At 42.8% G+C, this 27,696-nt stretch overlaps 1 protein-coding gene and 1 long non-coding RNA gene across 5 annotated transcripts in view; one reads left to right on the top strand and one right to left on the bottom strand.

Annotated features, from left to right (window-relative positions):
• The window catches only part of LOC106020815, a 39,754-nt gene extending 12,365 nt beyond the window's left edge, over positions 1-27,389 (top strand). The window contains exons 3-5 of one of the 3 annotated variants that reach the window (XR_005880844.1): positions 501-656; positions 10,903-11,064; positions 26,849-27,389. This is a non-coding gene — a long non-coding RNA (uncharacterized LOC106020815). Of the gene's footprint in view, positions 1-500; positions 657-10,902; positions 11,102-26,848 lie in introns of all 3 variants that reach the window. The other 2 variants (XR_001196231.3, XR_005880845.1) reach the window with 2 other exon arrangements.
• Nqo2 (N-ribosyldihydronicotinamide:quinone reductase 2) lies at positions 7,438-22,647 on the bottom strand. Of its 2 annotated transcripts, none has more exons than XM_040755796.1 (7): positions 22,495-22,647; positions 18,253-18,340; positions 15,581-15,745; positions 13,797-13,927; positions 11,806-11,919; positions 10,665-10,766; positions 7,438-7,870 (listed from the first exon to the last, which is right to left on the bottom strand). In XM_040755796.1, exons 2-7 carry the CDS (start codon positions 18,257-18,259, stop codon positions 7,694-7,696), a joined length of 696 nt encoding a protein of 231 aa, XP_040611730.1. In that variant the 5' UTR covers positions 18,260-18,340; positions 22,495-22,647; the 3' UTR covers positions 7,438-7,693. The 2 variants fall into 2 exon arrangements, with proteins under 2 accessions (XP_040611730.1, XP_040611729.1); XM_040755795.1 differs by lacking the exon at positions 22,495-22,647 and adding an exon at positions 22,229-22,332.
• Positions 27,390-27,696: the final 307 nt, after the last annotated feature.

Below are 27,696 nucleotides of genomic sequence, written 5' to 3'. Positions count from 1 at the left end.
CACTCTAAATGTTCTTGAGAGAAAATTAAGTACCAGTTTACTAAAAAGGAACTCCTCGGTGTGAGAACAAAATATTCAGAATATATTTTTCCTGTAATTTGATACCTATAGTTTGATTTTTTTTATTGTGGCAGAAATTAGAGGAAGTTTCTAGTGGTGAAAGCCTGATGGTCCTTATTTTTCCAGAATATCAGTGCTTAGACCTACTCACTAATTTCATCCTTCAAGTAGAACAGATGCTCTGGATTAATGCCGTTCTCCCAACTGTGTTCCCCACTCTTTAGCTGTACTTTGTTTAATCTGGGATGATGGACTTAGTATTTCTTACCATTGCTTAAGGCAGTGGTTCTCAACCTTCATGACGCTGCAACCTTTTAACATTGTTCCTCATGTTATGATGATCCTCAACCATAAAACTATTTTCGTTGCTACCTCATAACTATAATTTTGCTACAGTTATGAATCCTAATATAAATATCTGTTTTTTCTGATTATCTTAGGTGGCCCCTGTGAAAGGGTTGTTTTACCCCCCACAAAGGATTGGGAACCACTGGCCTAGTTTGTTTGCCATACCATAGGAAACAGTGTACAAGGTTTGCCTTTGGCTCGATCCAAAAGGATTCAATTGGTCAGCTCTTGGAGCATCTCCTTAGAAGGTACTATCAGGTAGCTATTAATGTTTTTCTGAGGTGGGACATGGTTTTGATTACTTTTAAGGCAACGTATTTTATTTCCAGTTTTGGTTTCCCTTCTCTGATTAGAACTAGGGCTTAATATGTACTATTGATCACCAAAGGCCCAGTGGTTTCTTTCTCAGAGGTAGAGGAATGGTTGAATGTCAGAACATACAGCTGCAAAAAGGAAACCCATGACTTAAATGTGTGCAGAAGCCTCAGGAAGTTAAGAGTTATCCTATAAGGAGCTGTGCCCTCTAGCCCATGGTAGATGAACCCAAGGCTACCTCCAGACTGCCACCAGAGGGCAGCAGATGCACAGCCCCAAGTATTCAGGAACAAGTCAATCACACCTATTTGCTTTGCTCTGGGGAGGTCTTTTTTTTTTTTTTTTGTAATGTTTTTATTTAAATTAGAAATATGAATGCTTCATGTGTCAATCCCAGCTCCCTCTCCCACCCCTCCTCACTTGTCCCTCCACCAGTCCCCCAGCCCCCACCCAATCCCCACATCATTCCCCAGGGAGGGTGAGGCCCTCCTTGGGGGATCTCCAGAGTCTGTCATTTCATCCAGGGCAGGACCTAGGCCCTTCCCCATATGTCCAGGCTGAGAGAGCATCCCTCTATTGAGAGCTCTTTTGTAGCCCCAGGTACATCATGGACTAAGTGGCCTTATTGGATAAACAGGTTTTACATTTAATACAGTTTAAGCTGCATAGTGAGAGACAAGGATTTAGTTTCATTCTTCTACATGTGGATATAAGAGGTTGAATTTTCCTCTTTCTTTGCCCAGGATCAGGTGACTGCAGTTACGTGGGCTTATTTCTAAATGCACTGTTCTATTGCATTAGTCCACTGTCCAAGGAAGTTTCCCTAATCTTCAAACTAGGATTTATGGCTTGACACAAAAATATAATTTCATGAGTAGCCAGTCTGAAGCAGAGCTGGGGTTTATTTCTTTAACATGTATGTATGTATGTATGTGTATATACACATGTGAGTACAGATGCTGCTACTGAGGGGGAGGGCCAGCTCTTCCCATGATGGGTAGGGCCAGGTCTTCTGCACACATGGATGTTAACATGGCTTCAGGCAGCAGTCCAGATCGCTGGCATCCACATGAGCTTCGGTGGTAACATGGGCCATAGACATCAATATGGCTCTTGGCTTTATTAGGCCCACTGACCAATTCATGCCCTCAGTGGTTGCACGGGCCATGAGCCTTGACATGGCCTCGGGTGATTACATGTCACTCACATCAGCATGGTGCCCTGAGGCAGCAAAGCCCAAGGACATCACCAAGGCATAAGGCAGTGACACAAACTGCATATGTCCACCTAAGGCCACTTAGTCATACTGGGACTATATGATTCCCACCCCCACCAGTCTGCCACAGTGACAGATACTTTTCTCCTTTTGCTTATTAGATACTGCTATACACTGAACCCATCTAGGGAGAAAAAGATTTTGATAAATTGCATAGCTCTAAACTGGAAAGCTGATGACTAATTCTTACAGACAAGCATAGGTTCATGTTTCAGCAGATGCCACCAGAAGTTACCTCTCTATAGCTTGGGCAGTCTTTTCTTCAGCATGGCTTTGGTTGCAGGCTGACACTCTCTATGTATAGCTTGTGACTCACAGTGTCACAACTCCAGGTCCTACAGCAAGAAAAGGCTTTATTTCTCATAGGTCTGATACTTGCTGGCTTGGGTTATTTCTGAGCCATACAACACAGATTATCAGGTCTGTCTGATGCCATAAGTGGGTACAAGGAGGGACCACAACTGTGAAAACAACATAGTTCAGCATAAGGACAAAATACCCAAAGGGAAATCAGTGTTGGCCATCAGAAAGACCAGGGAGATATGTGAGATGAGCTAAGACAAGTGTCCACAGCACCACATACCAGTTCAGTAGACAGTCATGTCTGGGTTCAAATCCCACATGCACCTCAATAGCTAGGACCTTGAAGCAAGAGTCTTAATCTAATTGTGCTCCAATTTCTGTGACTGTAAGGTGAGACAACTGTACTTGCTCACAAGGCTATGGCAAGGATTCAATGAGCTTCCACACAACTAAAAAGTATTAGCAGCTCCTGGAATGTAAAACATCCACTATATATACATGTGCATGTTAAATACTTTTCCTCACCATTACAACTAGTATGGCTAACAAACAACAAAACCCAAACAGCACTTAGTTTCTAAAATAATTTCACTGTCTCTGTATTTCCTTAGAATTCTGTCTGTGATTGGGATGCCTGGTCAGAGAACCAGCCATAGAAGAGCCCTTGGTTTTCTTGCCAGATGGCTCTTAGTGGTGCTGCGCCAATTACTATTGTCCCAGCAAGGAGGCTCAGTACTGATGTAATCCAGTACTTTAAAGGCAAGGCTGTTGACCTGGTACACTCATCAGTGGGAGGGCCTTGTAGAACAAGATGGGTTTCTCCAAAGATACCATTCTACCGCCATCCATCCGCCATCCCTGAATTGCTCACAAACACCTTATTCTAGATTCCTGCATTTTATTACTTTTTGGTATGTATGGGGGCTTATTATCTCCACCTTGAGTCTTGTGCCAGCATCTCTGTTCCTTGGACACTGGAGCTGCTAGGATTTCCCCCAAAACTCCCCCTACTTTCTTACATTGAGCAATGCTTCCTTTTTCATTGCCCACCTCTACTCAGAGTTGCTTAGGGAACAGAACTCCACAGAGACAAGGATTTTGCAAACTCACAAAGGCCCTCTGTTCCTAAGGAAATGGTGCCTTGACTGTGGTCATTTCCTTTTGTTTGTAGAGCAGTGATTCCCACTACCCTGGCAATGAAGGTGACATAGCTGATTAGTAGTGAGTAAGGTCTTAACTCTGGGACTGCTAGTGATTCTGCTCGGGAGGCAAAATTAATAATGTCCATAAATACGTGAGGCCAAGCTGAGGATATCAACTCCCAAAGTATACTGACTTCAGAAAACTGGGTTCCTTCTATTCAGAATTTCTATCCTCTCATCCACTACTGGAAATGGGGAGCTGTGGGACCAGGGTAGAAGAATTCCATCTTCCTAATACTCTTTGGTCCAGCCATTCACAAGTGCCCCAGAATGAGACTCTAAAAATGAATGTTGCTGTCTCTCCACCTTCCAGGCTTCCTGTGGCTACAGTTTGCTGAGCAAACTGGGCAATCTGAATTGCCAAACCCATTCCTGAGTCATGACAGAGACAAGGTTGCATGTCTAGGACACTTCTCCTGGGACTGCCTATTTTTCCCTGGCCTTCTGAACCTGAATTTCCTTATTGAAAGCTAGGGCCTGTTTCTGCACTCACAGACGAGATAGCAGAGTAGTAACCACTGAAAAAGTGCTATTGGTCAGAAGCCCAAGATTAACTTCCAGATGTTGGAGGAATGTGAGGCCAGCAAGTCATTGCATTCAAACCTTCAATGGAGGCTTGGTGGTTGAAAAACCCCATTCAGCCGTGAGGCTGAGTTGATAGGAGGATTCATTGCCTGTTACTGGAGCCAACACAGGCATGCAGTATTTCCATGGCATCTTAGCTTCATTTAGAGCAGGATTTCTAGAGTAGAGATTCTTTGGACAGCCTAGCATGTGCAGAATGCATACCTAAGAAGCTACCACTGAAATGGCACTTGAAGAATCTAAGAAGATTCTTGGAGGACACACAGAAGATGAAGAAATTTTGAAGATACTTAAGATACTACAATGCTCTAAAAAAGTGTTGACTTTTCAGCCTACCTAAGTAGATCTTGTCTGCTGGATCTGGGATCTGAGGACATAAAAGAATGGGGTGGACTACAATCTAAGGCAACTACAATCTATAGACAACATTACTTTACTTCAGTTCCAGTGTACTTTTATACGTGAATGTAACAAAAAGAGAAATAATCCAAATAAGGTTGTGTTCAGAAAAACATGTAAATAAAGGTCAGAAAGCATATACTAAATATGAATAGGGCAGCCCTTCTTCAGAACTTTCTCAGGACAGACCAATTTAAACACAATTGACTGGCATGTTCTATAGATGATAACTGGGAAAGCATGAAAGCAAGGCAGAAGGCACTATCCAGATTCAGGGCACACTGACCAAATTGGGTTCTATGGCTATGTTCTGGCATCCAACAAGAGTAGACAGGTCTTAGAAAGTGAATATCAATGTTTGTCACAGAAGGCATGAAATAACATCCAAGAAAAATTCAGGGAACAAGATGCATGTCTGCCTTCCCTCTGAGTTCTTGCCTTGCCTTGCCTTAACAATGGGCTATGACGTATAGTGGTTGTTTTTGTTTGTTTGTTTTATAAAGATCTTTAAAAATATGTGTATCTTGGTGTAGGTTTGCACACATGAGGGTAAGTACTGGAGAAGTCCAGAAGAGGGTATCATATCTCCTAGTTACAGGTGATTGATTGTGAGTGACCTGGTATGGGTGCTGGAAACGAAACTTGCATACCTCAGCAGAGCAGCAAATGCTGAGCTGTCGGTCCAGACTCATATCCTGGGGTTGTAAGCTAAAACAAACCATTCATTTGGTCAGAGTATTTTATCACAGTCACAGAAAGGGAACTACAACAAAAGGAGAGTCTGAAGATCTGAAAAACAACTTGAGGATGGTAAAAAAATGTACTTTCAGGCTGGTGAGATGGCTCAGCAGGTAAACTGCCTGCTAAGCAGAGTTCAGTCTCTGAACCCAATGGAAGGAGAGAACTGACTCCTGAAAGTTGTCCTCTCAGTTCCATTACTCACTCCCCTCAGGAAATATCTTTCAAAAAAACTAGATGGTGCTGGAGAGGTGGCTCAGTGGTTAAGGGCATGTACTACTCCTCTTCCAGAGGATTTTGGTATGGTTACCAGCATCCACTTGGTTACTCACAAATATCTGAGGAATCCAGTACCCTCTTCTGGCCCCTGCAAGCCCCAGGCACAAAAGTAGTGCACAGACATAGATACAAGCAAAAACTCATGTGCATAAACAAACAGTTAAGCACCAGACCTACACAGGTTCAAACCAGACAAAATCCCCACACTGAGAAGCGGAGGTGTGCAAAATCCCACTCCTAACCAAGAAGCTATTTGTAATTGATGCCTACGGGGGAAGGGAAAATCAGTTTTCTTCAGTGGAGTGTCACTGGGTCTATCAATCACAGTCCAGGGCAGCCCAACATAAAACTGACTCCAGCCTGGCCTCGAGCTCACAGAGATCCGCCTGCCTCTGCCTCCTGAGTTCTGGGATTAAAGGCGTGCGCCACCACCACCCAGCACCCAGTTTTTACTTTGGTGGGCTTTTTGTTATGCTTTTGTTTTGATAGTTTGTGTCTTACTAGATTTTGTTTTTTGTTTTCTCTCCCTTGGTTTTTGAGAGAGAGCAAGAATATGAAGTTATGTGGCAAGGGAAATGGGGAGGAGCTATGGAAGGGGAAGAATATGATCAATATGTTGTGAAAATTTTTAAATAAAAAGCTAGAAAAAAGTGGTCTTGAAAACAAATGGGAAAAATGTCTCTGAAAAACCAGAATTTGGAAGCCAAGGTTCTGAGTAAGTATTTGATGAAAAAGACTTAGAAGACAAAGAAAGATATATTTGGAAAAACATCTAATGACAGCAAAACAGATGAAGAAAATACAGATGAAAAGGGTCTGGAGCTGGCATGATGGCTCAGAGCCTGGTGACTTGAATTTGGCCTCTGGAATATGCTAAAAGGAAAGAACTAATTTCTGCAAGTTGTCCCTTGACTTCTGCATTAATTAATATCATGAACAAAGCAAACTCATAAAAGAAAGATTTAGTTGGGCTTATGGTCTCAGAGAATTAGAGTCCATGATGGCAACACAAAGGCATGGCAGCAGGAACAGCTGAAAGTTCATATCTTCATGCACAAGTAAGAGGCAAAGCGGGCACACTGGAGATGGTGGTAGCGTTTGAAACCACAAAGCCTGCCCCCAGTGACACACTGCATCCAACAAGGCCATACCCTCTAATCTTTCTCAAACAATTCCACCCACTGGGGACCAAGTAGTGAAACATGAGCCTATGGGGCCATCTCATTCAAATTACTACAACTTACAGACACACACACACATACTCACTGGCATGGGTGTGCACACACAATAAATGTTTTTAAAATGAATAAGGGTCTGACAATGCTGCTGAAGAGCATAGTGGTGGAAAGGATTATAAAGAAGCTGCAAATAGAAGTCATTTGAAGATGACAATTCTAACAGGAAACTTAGTGAAGATTCTGATGAGGGGGATGTGGGTGGTGTTGAGAATGCTAAGGAAGAAAGGCCCTGGGTGCTAGCAACAGTCTTGTCTTCAGCAATGCTGACAATGAAGGGTAGGAGATGTCTCCATATATCTGTGCCTATTTTTTCAGGGTCATTATTCAGAGTTACTCATATATAACTATGTGAATATTGGTAGAATGCTATCAAAGGCTTTGATGTATGAAATGATTAACAAAACCTTACTGTTAATAATAAAAAGGTTAGAGTGCTATTTCAATTAAAACATTATAATAATCCCCAGTCAAAAAAGGCAGAAATAAATCAAAATTTAGCACTAAAACATTAGATATAAATGGGTTCATCTTCCCTGTGGGGAAAAAAAAAACAAGTTAAACAAAATGAAACAACAAACAAATCCACCTCCATGTTCAGAAAACTATACTATGGAGGGTTAGAGTAGCAAGAGAGTTTAGAGAAACATTAAAGAAATTAAAAATAAGCGAGTGAATAATGACCAGGCAGAACAAATACAGTGCACCAAATGATTATTGAGATATCTGATCTGGTTGCATGAAACTGGTTGCATGTGCACCGTTAGCTGCATCTCTGGATACAGCACCACCTTCTCTTTAATTATTGAAATATCTGATCTGGTTGCATGAAACTGGAAACACTCATTGATGTGCACCGTTAGCTGCATCTCTGGATACAGCACCACCTTCTCTTTGCGCATGCTTTAGGCCTCTCACCATGCTGCTCATTAGCTGTACTCAGAGCAGCAAGGTTACTCTTGGAAGTACCAAGGGGGCGTGCAGAGGATAGGCTCTTCCTTCCAGATGCCCTTCAGCCGCTGGGCCCATGATGCCACCATCACTTTTCTTTCTTCTTCCGATGAAACATCAATACCAAAACTGATCTGCGGGGCAAGGACTTTAAATCCACAGAAGTGCAATACACCATGCTGAAGACAGAAAGGAAAGAACTGATCATAACCCCTCTCTTTATGTACACTCAGATAGATCAGTATAGGGGGGAATGAAGTGAAGAAGCCTTCAAGAATAATGAAACACAAGCTACAAAGTAACTGAAAACAACCCACCTCTGGATAGCTGCAGGGTAGATCTTTACTAATGAGTTCATCACTAAACATTACAGTTTTGATGTAGCTACCTACCTTCTGCTACCTTCAATGCTATGCACAGAGAGGTTATTTTAGCTATGAAGCACTGCTGTAGAAAGCTGTTGACCTTCTTGTTAATCAAAACAAATTGTAAGCAGTATTTCTTGTATACTATTTATCTACAACATTAATAAACTATCAACCTTTTTTTAATGTAAGGATCTATCTAGGCCATTAGGAAATGAATTACAAGTAATTCTTTCAGGAGGTGTATATTAAGTGAACTTTAAAATTTTTTTATATTGTTTACCTTTCCTTTCACTATGTGTTGTTATAAACTGGGGTAAAGTACATATTTTTAAAACAAGATTTATGCTTAGTTGGTGACATGTTTGAGAATGGCTAGCCTTCAGAGAAGGAGGCTCGCAACTTGTAACTGCCCTTAATAGAGCAACGCTAACCCACCGATTGTAATCATCTTTCAAAAAGAGCCTAGCTTCTTCCTAGAAATGTTACACTTGGTCTTCTGCACTATGCTCTTCACAGCGTACACCCTTATCCAAGTGTTCCCTCTCAGGTGGAGTTAGAGGACAAAAAACATGTTTTTACATTAGTTTCTCCCGGATGACAGGATTTTATTTACTGGAAATCAGCTCCTAAAAATCCACTACTGGGGGCTGGAGAAGTAGCTCAGCAGTTGAGAGCACTTATTGTTCTTGCTGGTAACCAGAGTTTGGTTACTAGTACCCACATGGTGATTCACAATGGTGTCTAACTCCAGTCCCAGAGTGGGCCCTGCACATATGTGATGTACATACATATGTACAAAATGTAGGCGAATCACTCAAACACATGAAAATAAATCTGTTTTAAAAAGTAATGTATGGGGCTGGTAGGATGTCTCAGTGGCTAAGGGCACAGGCTGGAAGCCTGATGACCTAAGTTTGACCCTTAGGACCCACATGGTAGAAGGAGAGAACCAACTCCTGAAACTTGTTCTCTGACCTCCATGTGGGTGCTGTGGCACGGACATGTTCCCCTCTGCTATAACAAATAAATTAAAACATCAATTATCATCAGTAGGAGAACCCAGCAAATGTACTGGGTGAGAAAAAGAGAAAAACTAGTAGCTTCCACAAATATAAAACTTTTAGACGATTGAATTTAAAATGATAACAGTGGGCTAGGGAGACAGCTCAGATGGTTAAATGCATGCTGTGTAAGCATAAGGCCCTGAGTTCGGAACCCTAGCAATCATAAAAAAGCTGGGTGTGGCAACATGGATCTGTAGCCCCAGTGTATGTGGGGAGAGGGACAAAGATAGGCAGATCCCAGGGCTCACTGATCCAGTCTAGCCAAATCAGCAAGCATCAGAATCAGTGAGAGATGTGATCTCAAGAAAATGAGGTGGAAAGTGATCAAGAAAGATATTTAAATTGATCTGTAGCATTCATACATGCATGCATGGGCAAATGCAACCACACACACATATACACATCTATAACACACACGGCAAACAACAAAGACAAGAAGTGAACTTAATATGTTATCTATATAAAGGAAACTCGTACTGTTTTCAAAAGATACAACAGGATAATTTCACTAATAGAGAAAGCTGACAAATCAGTTAAAAAATTCCAATGTCTCAGCAGAAATGTGGAGTAAGAAATGTGAACCCAGAAAGAAATAGGACAATTCCTAATTCTTATCATTTTGAGACAAGAACTCCTATCCCTCAGGTGGTCTTCAAACTTGTGTAGCTGAAGATGACCTTGAACTTCTGTTCCTCCTGCCTCCACCTCCCAAGTGGTAATTATGGGTGTGCACTACCACAACTAGCTTTCAGGGAGCTGGAGCTCAAACTCAAGGCTTCGTGTACACTCAGCACTTACTCTACCCCAGACTTAAACCTGCATCTTCTGTCCATAATGTCTGCATTCACAAAAGCAATCACTCCAGCTAGTAGGTACAAACCTTCCTTGAACCTAAACGGGTATCTCTCCTCACCAAATACAAGAGCACATCCATTTAGCTCTCGAGGTCTCCTAAATCTTTGTTATGAAGTCTGCCTCTTATTCTCTTCCCCTCACTGGGGAGTTCCATGCACATGAACATCTTAGCCTGCTGGAACTCACTCAACTATTGCCTTTACCCTCAGTAAGTGACTATTCTTTAGCCACTCATCTGTCCAGGGTGTCCAGAGGCCCCAGGTGAAGGTATCTGGGTCACAGGGGCTATATAGCACCTTTAACCAAGGCTAAGGGTGGTACTAGCTTCATAGAGCACTGTAAGTCTGGGGAGGGCTCTGCAGGAGGGCTCTCATCACTCATACCCGCATAGCTGGTGCCACCTCAGGGCTATCACAATCCCCATAAAGCATACAGCAGCAGACTAATCAGGTTTGGCTTAACTTTAGGTCAAGCATTATCAAAAATTGTATGTCTTTCCTCTTAGCCAGCCTTGAAACTGTCACCAACTTAAAAAATGAAACGAGGATAAAATATTATTTTCTCTATCTAGTTGGGAGTCACATGGCGTGTCAAGCTTTCGAGGTGTATGTGTGTGTAAGATGCAGTGGGGAGCGGGGGAGTCGGGTGCACCATCAAAGCAGGGGAGGCTCGCAAGGTCTGTTTACCTGGAGTGGCCACAGGAAGTACCGGAAATCTCCGCTGACCCCAGTTTTTGTGTACATCTCAGCTGTACCTCCAGTGGTTAAGGAAAGGAGAGCTAATTTACCCTGCAGGCAGGGGAGAAAGTAAACGCATCATGTGACTGCATCATGTGATGTTGTACAGTGGTTTATGACAGTCAGAAGGAAGTCAGAAGTCAGGTTCCTTCCAGGAGAGACAAATATAATACCCCATGTCTCACAGGTCCATCTAAAGGTGACAGCTAATGCCCCATCAGGAATGGGAACAGAGCAGGCAGCAAAGGTACAAGTGAAAATCAAATTCTAACACGGAAGATTTCTGGAGGGAACCAGGTTTCACAGACACCATGAGAACCAAGTTACTGACCACGGGGCTGAGAGGAAGGTGAGTGAAGCTCACACAGGATCACCACGCAATGGAGGTCAGTGTCTTGGTTACTTGATTCATTTTCCTTACATACATTTAATTTTTGAAGCTTTTAGAATTTAAAGTTCTCTCAGTAAGACATTTACAGATAATATGCATTGGTACCTACCAGATTTCACAACCCTCTCCTAAAATATAGGAGGTATGTGATTATTCCCTAACCCAGGGTGGGCATATGGAACCCTAAAATGTAAACTAGCATAAGACCAGCCAGACCATCATAGAGTCAATACCTTGAGTCTGGGGCTGAAGATGGTACTGTCCATGTCATTACCCATTTCACTCTTGCCCAGTACCCAACCCCATATTTCCATTGCCTATGTGTAGACTAGTGTAGATGCATATTCCCCCACTATCAAAAAGTTCTATAAGCCGGGCGTTGGTGGCGCACGCCTTTAATCCCAGCACTCGGGAGGCAGAGGCAGGTGGATCTCTGTGAGTTCGAGGCCAGACTGGTCTACAGAGCGAGTTCCAGGACAGCCTCCAAAGCCATAGAGAAACCCTGTCTCGAAAAACCAAAAAAAAAAAAAAAAAAGTTCTATAAATTAGAAAAGGATGCACTTATCATCTACGAAGTGTGCTGTGCTTAATGAATATTACCTAATACAAAAATGCAAACTATAAATATAAGTTGATAGATGCCCTCACCTTCCTCCCACTGGAAGGATCTGTAATGATCCTTATCCCCAGAGAACATACCTTGAGCAAACCAGAGTCATAAAAGCCTGGGATGTCGAAGGCGAACCCTTGGCACAGCACCCGATCCATCCAGCCTTTTAGGATTGCTGGAACGCTGAACCAGTATAGTGGGAACTGGGGATGGAACAGCAAGCAGAAACAAACTCTGCTGTCTCAGGATTCATACTTTAGTCCCACTGACCTCTCCTCCCCGGGCACCCAGCAAGCAAAGGTAACCTACAGACAGGATCAGCTCAGTGAGGCACAGCATGGTACAGTGGGGTGAAGGGTAGTGCTAACTGTGGTTCAGTTGCTATTCTTGTGACACTCTCCTGATGACAATTCCTTATATTAGCCACAGAGTAGTCAGTGACAACGTGGTGTGCTGGGTAGTTTAGTGTCAACTTGACAAAAGCTAATGTCATCTGAGAGGAGGGAGCCCAATTAAGAAAATTTCTCCATAAGATCATGCTATAGGCAAGCCTGTAGGGTTTTTTCTTAATTAGTGATTGATATGGGAGGGCTCAGTCCATTGTGGGTGGTGTCAGCCCCGGGCTGGTGGTCCTGGGTTCTGTAAGAAAGCAGGCTGACCCAGCCAGGAAGCAACACTCCATGGCCTCTACATCATCTCCTGCCTCCTATTTGAGTGCCTGCCTGGCTTCCTTATGAGGTGGACTATGAATATGGAAGTGTAAGCCAAATAAGCCCTTTCCTCCTCAACTTGGCTTTTGGTCATCAGTGAAGTCATTGCAGGATGGAAATCTGGGGAAAGTAGAATACTCCAGAAGTGCAGCTGTAGTTGTTTTTGCTTAGAGGATTCGTAGCATGATTCACAAAAAACCCAGAGACAGATATTGGGGTTAAAGCTGAAGATCAGAGAAGCAAATCAGCCAGCCACTAGAGAGCTCTCACCTCGACCAATGCACAGACTGAAGGGGTGATCCTGTCCTCAGACTGCTCTCGGCTGCTCTGCTCCTCAGATTGCCTCAGACTGCACTGAACTTCTGTCTCCTCCCACCTTATATTCCTCTCTAGCACTGGGATTAAAGGTGTGGGATCCCAAGTGCTGAGATCACGTTTATGTGAGCTTGGTTTCTCTTTTAGACTGGATCAATTTTGTGTAACTCAGGGTAGCCTTGCATTAACAGAGATCTGTCTGCCTCTGTCTCCTGAGTGCTGGGATTAAGTGTGTGCCACCACTGCCTGGCCTCTATGACTAACTAGTGTGGCTAGCTTTGCACTCTAATCTTCAGGCAAGCTTTATTTGTTATATCATAAGCAAAAATATCACCACAAGCCCTTAAATACTTAGCTCCACTTCCTGTTGAGTTTGACTTGGATTTCCATCAATGCAACAACTCTAGAGTCAACATTTAACTGACTTCCCAGATTATATGTACATGTTAACTGCATCCTGTCCACTGCTGGCAGGAGTGACTAGATTGAGTTAGTGCTTCTGGAAGCCAGTCTATAGGTCTAGTTCCTTCTGTAGTGGCTTCACCTTGTTGAGTTATATTCATCAATCTGCGGGGTGTGTGTGTGTATGTGTGTGTGTGTGTATTCATTAATGTGTATGAAGTAACTAATGAGAAAATGGAAACAAGGTTGTCCTGTTAATGGTCAGGGCATTTAATGCAGGAGTTGACCTAAACTGCCTTGATAAACAATTATGCAGAGAAATCTGGTTCCCAGATAGCTGGCATGTCTGGAATAGAGGCTTTGGGAAAATGAAAGCAGAAAGAATGGCATGATTCAGATGCTTCTGGGACTACTGAGCCAATGGGTACATCTTGATTCATACTGACTTGGGGAGTCAGAGTTTTGAGTAACATTGACTATAAGGATCTCTTTATCAAAGTAGGAAAGTATTCTAAACAGAGTTGTAACTAGGAAAGGTATTTCAAGTAACCATGTACATGTTCTAAAACAAAACAAAACACTAGTTCCAAATGTAATGTTCAAGTGTTTGTTCATAGGATGAATCTAGTCATTAATCTGAGGAAAAAGCAAACCTGAAATATCACTAGGTCAGCTTCTTGCACCTTTCTCTGCTCCTCAAGTATGTCACTGGTCAGAGTTGTCTTCTTGTAGGCTTCATAGGCTTCTATCCCATATCTGAAGACTTCAGGGTTAGAGAGGGCACCTAGGAAGGAAGAGGTCAATTTCTCAGTGTAGCTTGTCTCAGCCTTCCAAAAACCGCTATGTGGTCTGGTCTTACAAAAACATTGGGGATTTACTGTGACCTGACCAGAAGGTCAGCCTTGAGACCAGGCTAAGGACAGAGAAGACAGGGAGAATCACACTGATAGAGTGCTTCCATCTGCCAGGAGCTGTGCTCTGCACTGGTCACTTTGCATATCTTCCTGACAACCCATGAGATCACTGTAATTCCTGATTTAGGAGAGAGAAGGCCAAGATTTGTGAGAAGCTAAGTACTTAGTGCCATAGAGTCCTAAGTAGCAGAAGTGGCCCTAAAGGTAGGGTGGCCTAAGACTCAGATGTGACCCCACTGCATAGCATCAAGACTAGAGGTGTAAACTCAAGACTTCTGAGAAGAATCTCAATGGAAAGTAAAGATGTCACTTCAATGGTACCGGTCTCTTGTTTTCATGGCTGACTCTTCAGCCCCAGCTGACCAGAACTACAGAATCTTAATTCAAAATAGTAAATATGCATTGGTCCCAATAGTCTTTAAGTGACTCTCAAACTTTCATCTGGAACTTCACAACCCAGATCTTCATTGTCTGCATTTCTCTCAACTCTCTTTTCTTCCAAGCTCCCACAGCTCACCAAGTTTTGAGCACTCAATCGCTTTTCTCACCCAAAGTTCCAAAGTCCTTTCACAACCTTCCCCAAAACAACATGGTTAGATCAGTCACAGCAGTACTCCACTCCTGATACCAAATTCTGCCTTAGTTAGGGTAACTAACCATGATCAAAGCAACTAGGGGAGGCTTTATTTGGCTTATACTGCAACATCACCGTTCATCATTGGAGGAAATCAGGATAGGAACTCAAATAGGGCAGGAACCTGAAGGTAAGAGCTGATGTAGAAGCCATGGAGGAGTGCTGAGTACTGGCTTCCTCTTTATGGCTTCTTCAGCTTGCTTTCTTATAGAACCCAGGACACCAGCACAGGTGGCCTAACCCACATGGGCTGGGCCTCACCTCTAAATCACTAATTAAGACAATGCCCTATAGGCTATAGGCATTTTCTTAGGGAAAATGTTCAAATCCTTGGAAGCTGTTTCCCCAGAATTAGTTTCATTGTGCTCAGGTTTCCAGGTACTTAGAAGCCATTGCAGCAATAATCCAAATGGATCTAACTACTGTACTAGAACTGCAAGCCCAGATAAATCTCTCCTCAAGTTGGTTATGTTAAGTGTTCTGTGAAAGGCGAGGAAGCTACTAATGCAACCCTCATACTTGCTTACTTAGCACAGATATCTATGAATATACAGAAAACAGGGTTGGAGAGGTAGCAATAATACTATTTTGTAGAGGACCCAGATTCAAGTCCTAGGACCAATGTCCAGAGGCTCACAAATGCCTCTAACTCTAGCTCCAGAGTATCCAATACTCACTTCTGGCCTCTGAAGACAACCACATGCATATGTAACCTACCCTCACATAGACACACACACTTGAAACAGAATAGTCTTTCTTTTAAAAGAAACCACACTATTTGGGTTGCTGGGAGACAGGGATGTCACAGGGCAACAGTTAGATATTGTTAACATTTTAAAAATTATAAATCTCAGAAAATTTTAAGACATGATTTACCCCAGGGACTTACCAGTGATGTCATTTCTTGTGGCTCTTGGCTCAAAGTTCATGGCATATAAGTCGGACACAGTGACTGCACATCCCTGCCTGCTCAGTTCTTCAACAGCCACTTTCTTCAGGGACCCATTGAAGGACATGGGTTCTTGGTGTGCGTAGATGATGAGCACTTTCTTACCTGTGTCAGGGGAAGAGATTTTTTTGTATCTTTTGTCAAAACTCAGTGAAGACTAGGGTCAAAGTGATGTATAGGCACATCACTGTATTGACCCAAAGGAGTCAGCAACCTCTTTAATGGGTGTTAAAATAATGAATACTTTAGTGCCATGACACTGCACTGTAACTTGGGCTTACTAATACAAATTGAGTAGCTCCTGCTTTTTTTTAAATGCTTGGGACCAGAAATGATTTAGAATTTGACTTTTTTCAGACTTTGATATATTTGTATAGACTTTATAAGTCAAACACTCCAAACTTTAAAATTCAAAATTATAAATTCCCAAGAACCGATTTGTTTTTACTCTGGAGATTTCGGTAATCATATCCTCAGAACTGTATCTTTGAAGTGAAGATAGCTAACCTTTATTCATAAATACAGTAAGCTAAACCATGTCCCCTTAGAAAACATACAACTAAAATCTTTAAAAAGCCGGCTCCAGTTTGGATTGCCTCTATGACAAGTTTAGCCTTTCTCTGTAACAGAAAACAAAACAAAAATAAAAGGTATTAATCTCTTGTGCCTGTATCAGCAGCAGGCAGCAATAATGGCAACTTTCAGACTGGCATATTCTGATTCCATCTCCTCCAGGTCCATGGACCCCTGACAAATAAAATAGGATGAACTAGGCCCTGGTCTCTTGGGGGAGACAGAGGAGACATGTGGAACTTCTCTTTTGGTGGCGACACTGAGACAAGATTCTAAGAGCAGGCCATGAAGGCATGGTTCCTATCATGAATAAGCATGACAGGAACTTAGATCCTAGCACCCACCCAAAAAGCTAAGGGTGTCAGCACATGTCTATCACCCTAGTACCTAGTGGGGGTAGAGATAGGAGAATACTGGGAGCTCACTGGCTAGCCAGTCTAGGTCAGTGTGCTGCAGATCCCATTACAGACTCTGTATTTAAAAATAAGGTCGAGGGGACTGGAGAGATTGCTCAATGGCTATTCTTCCATAGGACCTGGGTTCAATTCTCAGCACCCACATGGCTCACAACCATCTGTAACTATGCAAGACATGCATGTGGTATGCAGACACGCATGCAAATACTCACATACATAATAATTTTAAAAATCAGGTGGAGAATGAGTGAGGAAGATACCCAGTGTCAGCCTTTGGCCTTCTCATATTTCCACACATGTAAGTGCATCTATGTGTGTGTGTGTGTGTGTGTGTGTGTGTGTGTGTGCACGCGAATGTGAATGTGAGTACACCTGTGTTCACACGTGTATAGGTCAGAGGTCAGCGTCAGATGTCTTCTTCAGTGGCTTTCTCCCTTATATTTTGAGAGTCTCTCATTGAACCGATTTGGCTAGACAGGCTGGACAGAGAGCACCAGGATGCCTCTATCTGCATGTTGGGGTTACAGATGAGTGCTCCTGTGCCTGGCTTTTGTGTGGGTGCTAGGGATCTGAACTAAGGTCTCGTGTGTTTGGCTAGCACTTTACTGACATTCTCTCTGGAACCAAGATGTTAAACTCTTGACTTGAACTTTCTAGTGTAGGTTCCTGAATAGAATGCATATTAGCTTGAAGCAAACAGTTTTGGGGCATTCATCTGAATTCCATGTGTTGGATTAATTATTAAGTTTTCTTTCATGTTCTAACGCTCCAGTGCTATAGAGGAACTGTACTTTGAGGGCTTGCCAAGAGAATGAGTATGAAATACCTACATCAGTGTTTCTTTATTAGGGGCAGTGTTACCAGCCACAGGCACAACTATCAAAAGTGGAGACGCTTCTAACTGTCATCACTGGTGGCAGAAGGAGTGCTTCTGGCATCTAATGGGTACAGGCCAGAGACAGTGCTAAATATGCTATAGGATGTCACCCCACAACTGATCTGGCCTCAAACATCGGTAGTACCATGGGTAAAAAATCCAAAGCTAGGTACAAGGGACAAAATATAGCTCAGCAGTGCTTTCTGACATATATAAACCAATATTGTAAAAGCAAAGGAAAAACCCAGATCTACACTATAACATGTACGATGAAATAAATCTACATGTTTAAAGTGACATAAATATGTTATATATGAGAGTAAAAATGAGTTGTAAAATTATGTATGTATCCCTGATATATTATGTAGATGCAGAAGCATTGGTGGTGTGGCTCAGTGATAGAGCATGTGGTGCTGAGTTTGGTCCCCAGTACTGCAAAAGGAGGGAAAAGATAAAGGGGGAATCAAACCTTGCTGTAAAATAGAAGCCCATTTCCTCAGCTCCCCCCTTTCTGAGAACTTTTTGTCCCAGGGATGGTTTCTGAACAAAAACAGGATAGGCATGTGTCCCTCTTTTTCAGGAGGAGGTTGAAATGAACAAAGTAAAAAATACAAAAGAAAATAATTACACACAGTGATCCATGTCACCCAAGAAGATTCATATACGCATCTGTGTTACTTGGAAATTTTAATAACAAATTATCAATTTCTGGCTAAATGTCTAATGCCCCTATATTGGGTCATTACCTGCCATGTTGGAGGAGATGAATTCTCTGATTTGATATAGTAGGCCAAGGTTTCAGGTACTGTCACTCATTCTGGTGATTGTAACACTCTGGAAGAGAAAGTAAACTCAGGGGAGGAATGGAAGATAGAACTGAGGTCAGGATACCAAGTGTAGGCCTCACAGTGACTGCTTCACAAACACATCTGAACAAAAGCTTTCAGACGGTGAGGCGGTCTCTGGAGAAGTGGGCTTCATGGTATAAACCACACACAATGCCAAGCCAGTGTTTTCTTGAAGGACTTGAACTTTCCATGCAGGTAGCTATAGAAGAACTCCTGCGAAATGGACCACAGACAAAAAAATTGGGTGGTGCCTCCTCAGCCAGTCTTCCTGCCTCCCAAGATTGCCTTTTTAGTTAGTGAGGCTGGTAAGATGAAGGTCTCTGGGAAAGTCAAGGGAGTGTCACTGTGTATTACTGGGCTTTTTTTTTTAATCAACTATAAATAAGGCCAATTGGGTGCCTCAATCTTCCATCTAGAGTCACAGGGTGGCCCAGAAAAGGAATCAAGATGGCACATATATATGGTGGCTATAACATAATATGATTCTAGGGGACACTAGGTGGAGATCAGTGGTACAGCATGTGCTTAGCAAGTGTAAGGCCTATAGTTTAATCCTCAGCACACCCCATTAGATTTTTGATATAATGTTCTCCTCAATGGGCTCCAAAGACAAGGAGGTTTGTGTTATTACTCTTGGCTGGTCATTTCCAAAACAACTTTCTGGAGGCAGGATGTATTGGTTTGAATGTGAAATTGTACCCCCTTAGTCTCTGGTATTTGAACAGTTTCCATTTGGTGATGCTGTTTGGAGAGGTTATGGGGAGGTGCAGCCTTGCTGGAGGAGTAGAATTCTGGGGGCAGGCTTTGAGATTATATAGCCTTGCTCCACTTCTGAGTCACTCTCTTGGCTTCCTGCTTATGACTGAAGATGTGAACCCTCAGGTCCCTGCTCCTGTCATCATGCCTGCTGCTTACTGCATGCTTCCTTGTCATGATAGACTCTTATTCCTCTGAAACCATCAGCCAAGAGACTCTTTGTTCTACAAGTCATCTTTGGTCATGGTATTTTATCACAGCAACAGAAAAGTAACTAACATACAATATTGCCTGCTCTTGCCTGAAAAAAACAAGACACTCAAAACTGAAACACCAAATATTCCAACTCAGAAATGAGTAAAGACCAAACTTTCTCCCAAAGTTATACAAAGGCACTTAATAAACATGTGGAAAGGCATATTAGTTTTTAGGATAATATTGTGACTAGAATCAAAATAGCAAGATTTGGTAGCAGGTAAAGAGATTGTTTCAGTGCTGGTGCTGGTAAGGTGCAAAACGGTGCAGCTTTTATGGAAAGCAACTAAGAGGCTCCTTAAAACTAAATAGGACATCTCTATGTTCTTCTGTAGTTGCACTTCTGATTATCTGCTCAAAAGAATCAAAGTAGGATCCCAGGAGGGCTTGGGGTGTGGTAGAATATGCCAGTAATCCTGGATCAGGAATTCAAGATCATCCCAGACTACTTACTACTTAAAAGGTTTTGAGGCTCTTGGGCTATCGAGATGCAGGATTTTGGGACAGACCCATTCATTCATTCATTCATTCATTCATTCATTCATTCATTCGTTCATTCACATCCATAGAAGCTTTATTTACAATAACCAGGTGGTGAAGCAGCTTGCTGGTGTGGTACAGAATGAGGTGCTGAGACACAGACGTGAGCCACACAAGGAGAACTGAGCTTTCTACATACTCTTTGATAGTGGAAAGACAGTGAACAGTCAACAGGCCGGCAAAGCAAGCACGGAGCCTAGACAGTGGAAAGTGCCAGTGACTGTGGCAGCAGTGATACCCTGACGAACACTTTATTGGGATGGAAGATGTTTGCCACATTACATATGAAACCAATCAGTGTCACCATGCTCATAGTACATGCTGCTCTACAGGACTGGCGGGAGAAAATGGATTTATTTATTCAAGCATAGCCTTTGAGGAAAGTGGAGGTGTTTTTTCTGTCTTAAATCTTCATCAGGTGATAGTAGTGTCATGCTAGGTGCTGAGGGCTTTTGGAAGACATTGAGGGTTATGCTGGGTCAACGGGTGGAAAGCTCCATGCTGGGTGAAATCTTCTCCAGGGTACAGTGTCTCCTTTTAAAAATCAGAATTGACCTTGACCTCCTGGGAAGTCAGTGCCAAGTATTTTCTTTTCTGATGAATGCTATTTGCAAGTTAAATTCTTGTGAGCTGAAGTGCTAAGGGTACCCCTCCTTATAATGCCTTGTGAAAAGGCTGTGCCTTAAGACTAGAGGGGTTAGAGAAGGAGGTCAAAGTTCCTCCCAAGGTTTACACTGCATGTTTACAGAGCATATCAAAAGCTTCATCTCAGGCAGAGCACTAACCAGATGACTTTCTCATATCTCAGAGTCACTAAACATTACCTAGACACCACAAGCCCAGATTTCCTCTGGCTACTCATTACACAAGGGGGTGGTCAGAAGAGAGACAGTGAATAAATGGTGATATTGAGCCAGCCATGCACAAACCTGGAGCAAGAGAGACTCCAAGCAGGCAGGCAGGCAGGTGGGCAATTAAGTAAGGATCCAGTGGGAGCTGACTTGGAGAGTTTAAGAAACTTCAAGAAAGGTTATTTAGCTGGGCTGTGGTTTGAAGTGAGTGGTCAGAGATGCAGCCAGGAAACTGGATGGGAAATGACCAAGTAAATAGGGCAGGGTAAAAATTTTATCCTAAGAATTACAGAAGACCTTAAGCAGAGAGCCACATGGCCTGATATACTTTTTCAGAGGCTCCCAGGGCCACTGCAGAGGAGCAAAATTCATCCTGAGATTCCCCAAGTGAGAGACCCGGGCCACTGCAGCTCCCTAGGCACACTACACTGTCTCTTCAGCCTCCCTTGCTTCACCATCCCTAGCTGTACGGCTCAGCTCGGTCTACACACTTACAGTAAATGGAGGGCGGGTGTGTGCATCAGAGTTGAATTTCCTCTTACTCAACTCTCCTAGAATAAGGAGTGGGAAGGAACAGAGAGAAAGCCGTCTGACAGGGCTCTTCACTCTCAGGCACAGGGATGATTGATAGCTTTCCTTAGGTGGAAACTACAGGTTACCCAGGTGTTTTGTTTTTGGTGGGAGGCTGTGGTTGTTAACCAACAAGCCACATGAAATGGGCTGATATTTAGAGACAAACACCCAGCAGCTATTTTGATATTTTCACTGTATCATTGACTATATCCTCTTTCTTCTACACAGGCAGACTCTATGGTGGTCATTCTAAGTTAACATGCCATCCTTCAGTTATATATATATATATATATATATATATATATATATATATATATATATATATATATATATCATCGCCGCATGCCTTCTGTGTTCACTTAGGTTATCTTCTCAATCCCCCCATGCCTATCTATACTTCACTCTACTAGAGGTTTCTAGATCCACACGCGTTCAGTTTTCTGTATCTCTGAGATTTCCAGAGATTAGAGGTTACTGAACTGATAATTTCACATTAGTATTTCCAGAAGCTGATACTTCTCTTGAGCCAGAGTCGTAGAGTGAGCCGCAGCTGCTTTTGAAGGCGCCAGGATTAAGGGAAGGCAGCGGGAACAAACTCGGCTCTGGGCTCGGTTTTGACTTTTACCCTTTGGTAATAAATATGCAAACCCGCAGCTGCTCTCTATCCAGAAGTGGGCGGACAAAATGTCACCGCTCTTGTTAAGCAGGACTTGGGTCTAATGTGGTATCGTCTGCTGGTACTTCAGGAAAGGCAAAGAACCTTGGAGACAGGAATCCACGGTCTATTTCGCAAGCTAAAAACCAGAAGGGGCCTCTTCGGTCCAGCATTCCCCCAATCCCCAAGGTCGCTTGCAGGAAGGAGATGCAAGCTCCAGGGAAGCAGTGAAACTGACTCTCACCTCGGCCTCCGGGAGGGAGCACTGCACCTTCAGATTCCAGAGCAGGAACGCCTAAGCGTGCCAGCAGGCACCACGACTGCGCTCTGGGACTCAGGGCAGCTTCCTCCCTCCCCTCCCCCCGCTGGGCTCCGCCCCTCACCCCGCCCTCACACTGTCCTCGGCAGCCTATGGGCAATAATTGCCCACCCACAATTCCCACTCGGGCCTGTCTGCCGGATTAGTGGACAGTCTTGCCTCCCCAAGTCTCCCTGTCCCTATCCTGTTACCGGTTAGCGCTGGAATCCATTAGTTGTGGGCAGGACCAGTTTGGCTCCTTGCTGGAAGAAGGGTAGAGGCGCCCTCCTTGCCTTGTACTTTATCATGCACAGCCGCTGCACATATCCGGGTAAAGCAGAACAAAACGCCCCCAAACAGGGATGAGTTGTGAATACACCCTGCTCCAGTTCGCGGGGAATTTCCCACAGTAAGAACAGCCAATCCCCAGAAGTTATGAACTTCATGATTCTGTTTCCCGAAAGAGCAAATTACGGGAATGGGGAATCAGTAGTGGTTGCCAAGATTTAGGAAGGGAAATGGCTGTGACTATAAAAACAACCTTTGTGTTGAGGGATGAATTCTTTGCTTCCCTGTCAGTATCACTCCATGGTAAGACACTTGCCAGATATCATCAGTGGGGGAAAGTATGGAAAGGATATATATTGGTCCAAATAAAATAGAGTTAAAACTAAATGTTACAAGGTCAAGGGCCTCCCTTAGAAGATGGAAAGTGTTGGAACCAGTGCTGCTGTTGGCGACACTGAAGCTGCTAGGCACTTCAGGCGAATTGTCTGTTTCCAGGCTGCTGTTTTGTGCTGCTGCAGCCCATCTGTGATTTCTATTTCCCCAAGAACACTTCCCAAGCTCTTTGCTTTAATTCCTAGTATCCTGCAATGGACCTTTTCAAATAGATGAGAAACTGCTCGTGATGGTGCTAGCCTGTTATCCCAGGTGTATGAGGAGGCTGAAACAGGAGGATCACAAGTTCAAGACCAGCCTGTACTAAGGAGACGTTGTCTCCAAAAACAAAACAAACAAAAACCCAAAAATAACAACACAGAAAAAAGTGTCCACCTATTTTGGGGTGGAGGTTTGGTTAGGGGTGTGTGTGTGTGTGTGTGTGTGTGTGTGTGTGTGTGTGTGTGTGTGTGTTATGTGTCAAATTAAGTGGCTTTACTTACATTCACAATCTTTAGTTACTAGTATGACCAATTTCCGAAACCTTTGCACAACTCCAAACAAAAACTCTTCCCATTACATAACTTGTACGTCCCTAGAGTTCCACATGCTGAGGGTTTGTCTCCAGGCCATAACACTTTTGGAAGGTGCTGGAAGCTGTAGGAGGTACCTGTGGAAAGAAGTTGGATCATTGGGGATATGCCACTGAAGGAATGTGGGAACCCTGGCACTGTCTCCTCTCTCTTTGGTTCCATGCCTCTGTGAGGTGCAGCAGGCTCCTCCCACCCGCTCTCTGCCAAGATAATTAACCTTTCACAGGCCAGGAAGCAACAGAGACAGCTAATCTTGAGCTCAAACCTCTGAAATCATCAGCCAAATGGACCTCTTTCTTACTTGAGTTATCTCAGAGTCATATACCATTAAATAATAACTCTCCATTCTTCCTTCCTCTAATCCTCTAGTTTCTTTTCTGTGATAGATACCCTGAAAAAAAAAAAGCAGGGGCGAAAGGATTTATTTTAGCTAGCAATCCAGGTTACAGTACATCATAGCAGGGAAAGCAGGGAAGTCAGGCAGCGGGAAATTAGAACAGCTAGTCACATTATATCACAGTCAAGAACGGAGAGAATTACATGCTTACACTTACTACACAGCTAGTTTTCTGTCTTTCTAAAGTCAGGGGCCCAAAGCCAGAGAGAAGTGCTGCCCACATTCAGGCTAGGTTTATCCACATTAATTAGGGTATTCAAGACAATCTCCCTCAGATATGACCACAGGCCAATCCGATCTAGACAATCCCTCATTGAGACTGTCTACCCAAGTGATTGTATCAAGTTGGTAGTTAAAGCCAAGTATCACACCTGATGACTTCTAGTCTGCTTTCTGTTTCCAATGACTTATATATTGTTTTTCATATGAGTGTGGTATTTTGACTTGGTTTACTTACCTTGATAATCTGGTTGCCAAAATTCATCCATGATGTAGGGAGTACCAGAACTTCATTCCTTTCTATAGATGAATAATGTGAATATATATATACATATGCATATACATTTATATGTATATATATGTATGTATGTGTGTGTCTACACACTAAACTTTGTTTATCCATTTATATGTTGGTAGACAAGATGCTTGATTATTTTGAATAATTTTGTGTTGACTATATGCTTACCTGCCTGAGTTCCTAGGATATGGAATTGTTGGTTCATAAGGCACATCTATTTATCATTTTAAGGGATAACTACTGGTAACAACATTTTAAATTTCTGCCCTTATTTAGGTAAGCAGTGTTAATAAAGGGTTTTTTAAATGTATATGTATGTTCCTGTATGAGCTTACGTATACCATGCATGTACAGGTACCTACAGTAGTCAAAAGAGAGAGTTGGTTCTGCTGGTACTGGAGTTACAGCCAGTAGTAAGCCACCTAAAGTGGGTGCTGAGAATCAAACTCAGGTCCTCAACAAGAGCAAGTGCTTTTAACCCCTGAGCCATCTCTCCAGCTCTTGTTTTGGACTCTTGATAATGTCTTACCTTTGTTAATTTCTCTCCAGTTGATGCATCTCCAGGCTTGGTTTGGAGGCTCTTTTGAGCTATTTAGGTGCTGTTGAATCATCTGTGATTGTATTTGTTGCTTTTCTCACTGTTATGATAAAATACATGATGAAAATATAAGGGATTTGGGGTTCACAGTTTAAGAAGGGAGATGAAGTAACTAGTCACATTGTGTCCACAGTTATGAGGCAGAGAGATGACAGGAAATGGGGCTAGGTTATACACCCTCAAGACCAACCCCTACTAACCCACTTCCTTCAGTAAGGTTCCCTTCCTAAAGTTTTCACAGTCCTCCAACACCAAGTGATAAACATTTGAGCCTGAGGGAAATTTCACATTCAAATCACACAGGGCTTTTATCTTGCTGGGTTCTGTTATTTGAGATTTTGCCATATGAGGAGAAAGGCTGAAGTGATTATAGTCTTCTGTTTTTGTTGTTGTTTATTTGTTTTTTAATCCAAACACAGAGAATGCAAAGAAACAAAAATGTTGAGGACATACCCACTGTAATTTTATAATTATAAAACATGTAGCAATAATCTAATAGAATTTTTAGTCTTAGTTTCCAGCATTAATATTGTAATGTGGCAGATATTTGGCACTTTCCACATTAATGTTTATCAGCACCAGACACAAATCATTCCATTAGGAAGAAAGCTGAAAATTAACTTCAATTAGTTAACATTTTAGTAAGTTCTGGCCAAAGTGAAATCCTCCAATAATCAGTTTTTCTTCGGACCCAAATTCAACAGTTAACTGTTAATTTCCTGCCTTCTGAAAGGAGAAGTATGGCTCAGGACCTACAAGACCAAGTTCTCAGAACAAAGATTTCTTTGCCCCAGAGGGACAGACGGCAGGGAGAAGGGACAGAGATAGGAAGTAGAGGACTAGGGAGAAGGGGAGGGGAGCAAGGGAAAGGGGCAGAGGTATTTGTCCCTGAGGACAAAGGACCAGCTCTGGATAAAGAGGAGACAGATGTTATACAAGAAAACAGCAGTTTATAAAGGCACGAGGGGAAACCCTGTGTTAGGATGGATATTTAATTTTAATTAGGTGAGCCAAAGGGGGCTTCTGATTGCTGGACTTCAGTACTTAATAGCTGGACCTTGGTAGTCAGTCTCAGGAGGAGGAAGTGGCCAAATGAGGAAATAGACCAGGAAAGTAATTAACTGTTTTTTAGCAAGGCTGAGGGAACTGGGGAGAGGGCAAGGTCTGCCAGAGCCACATGCTCATGTGGGCTAAGATCCCTTCAAGAACAACTCAGTTAACTGTTTTTGTTTTGCTTTGGTTTTGTTCGTTTTAGGAATAGTTTTTCTTCTGTGTGAGTGTTGGTGCATGTTCATGTGTCTTCCTCACACCAGGTTTTGAGACAGGTTTCTCAATGAACAATGAACTTGGCATGCATTGACCTCAGCTAGGCTAGGGTTATTTTGCCACACTTCTCCCCATCCAGAGATTACGAGTGCCACCACAATCCCAGCTTTTCTTGGCACTAGAGACCGAACTCAGGTCCTCATGCTTACACACTAACCCAGCCAGGTCTACACAGTAATACTGTCTCGAAAACAACTGAATAAATAATGAAGGCAGGTGATGGTGGCGGTACTCGCTTTAATCCCAGCACTCGGGAGGCAGAGGCAGGCGGAGCTCTGTGAGTTTGAGGCCAGCCTGGTCTACAGAGTGAGTTCCAGGACAGCATCAAAAGTTACACAGAGAAACCCTGTCTCAAAAAAAAAAAATAAGTAACACCACCAAACTCTGACCTTATGTCAGTACCCCAAAGATGGATTTAAGGTATCAGTGGATAATATGATAAGTATTTAAATACTTATTTTTACTTTATGCGCAGGAATATTTGTGATGCATGTATGTAGGTACACCGCATACATGAAGCAGAAGATGGTAAATCATCTTGTGGTTGCTGAGATTTGAACCTGGGTCCTCTGGAAAAGCTGCCAATACTGTTACCTGCTAAGCCAAGTCTCCAGCCTAGGATGGTTAATCTTGATGGTCAGTTTGCTTGGTTCTGAAATCAACTGAAAGACACTTTTGAGCATATCTGTGAGAACATTTCCAGAAGAGTTAACTGAGGGGAGAAGACTCTTCCCCAGACTGGGTGGCACTTTCCACAGAGCCCAGAAGAGGTGTAAGGAAAAGGTTTGCATGAGTGCATTTATCCCTATTGTCACTGCTGCCACCGTTTTCCCTGACATCCAAAGATTCTCCAGGGATTTCCGAGGCTTTCAGTGTCATATTGGGACTTTTGCGGGAACTAGGCCGTTGGACTGAACAGCTACGTGGTTCTCTGTGTTTTCAGTGTATAGACAACAATCTTTGGATGACAGGCTATTATTGTGTAAACCAATTAAATAAATCCTGTTATAACTGTAGCTTCTGTTCCTCAGGAAAACCCTGCCTAGTTAATTGGATCTCTTTGTTCCTATTTCTAGTAGGCACATAGAATAAATTTCCTTTCTCTGCTTTGCACTATTGGCTATCTCTTTGATTGTCTGTTGAGGGTGGATGGTTGAGCCTAGTTTGTTAAGGCTGCTAGGCTTAGGTTTTGACCTAAAAACTCCAGTAGCAAGCTGAGCATGTGACTGATAAAGGTTGTGTCTTCTGTCTGTGTCCCCCAACCCTACACACACACACTCTGAACCAGACTTCTTGATCCAAGAGACCTTCAGGTAACTATCC

Source organism: Mesocricetus auratus, unplaced genomic scaffold, assembly GCF_017639785.1.
Source record: "Mesocricetus auratus isolate SY011 unplaced genomic scaffold, BCM_Maur_2.0 Super-Scaffold_100013, whole genome shotgun sequence".
Lineage (NCBI taxonomy): Eukaryota > Metazoa > Chordata > Mammalia > Rodentia > Cricetidae > Mesocricetus > Mesocricetus auratus.
The sequence above is the reverse complement of the archived record's forward strand: the minus strand, read 5'-3'. Positions and strand labels throughout refer to the sequence as shown.

Coding starts and splice junctions, on each gene's coding strand:
- Nqo2 (XM_040755796.1), bottom strand. Junction 13,928..15,580: donor CACAAGAAATGACATCACTG/GTAAGTCCCTGG, acceptor CTTCCTTCCTAG/GTGCCCTCTCTAACCCTGAA. Junction 7,871..10,664: donor ACTTCCTGTGGCCACTCCAG/GTAAACAGACCT, acceptor TTCTGTCTTCAG/CATGGTGTATTGCACTTCTG.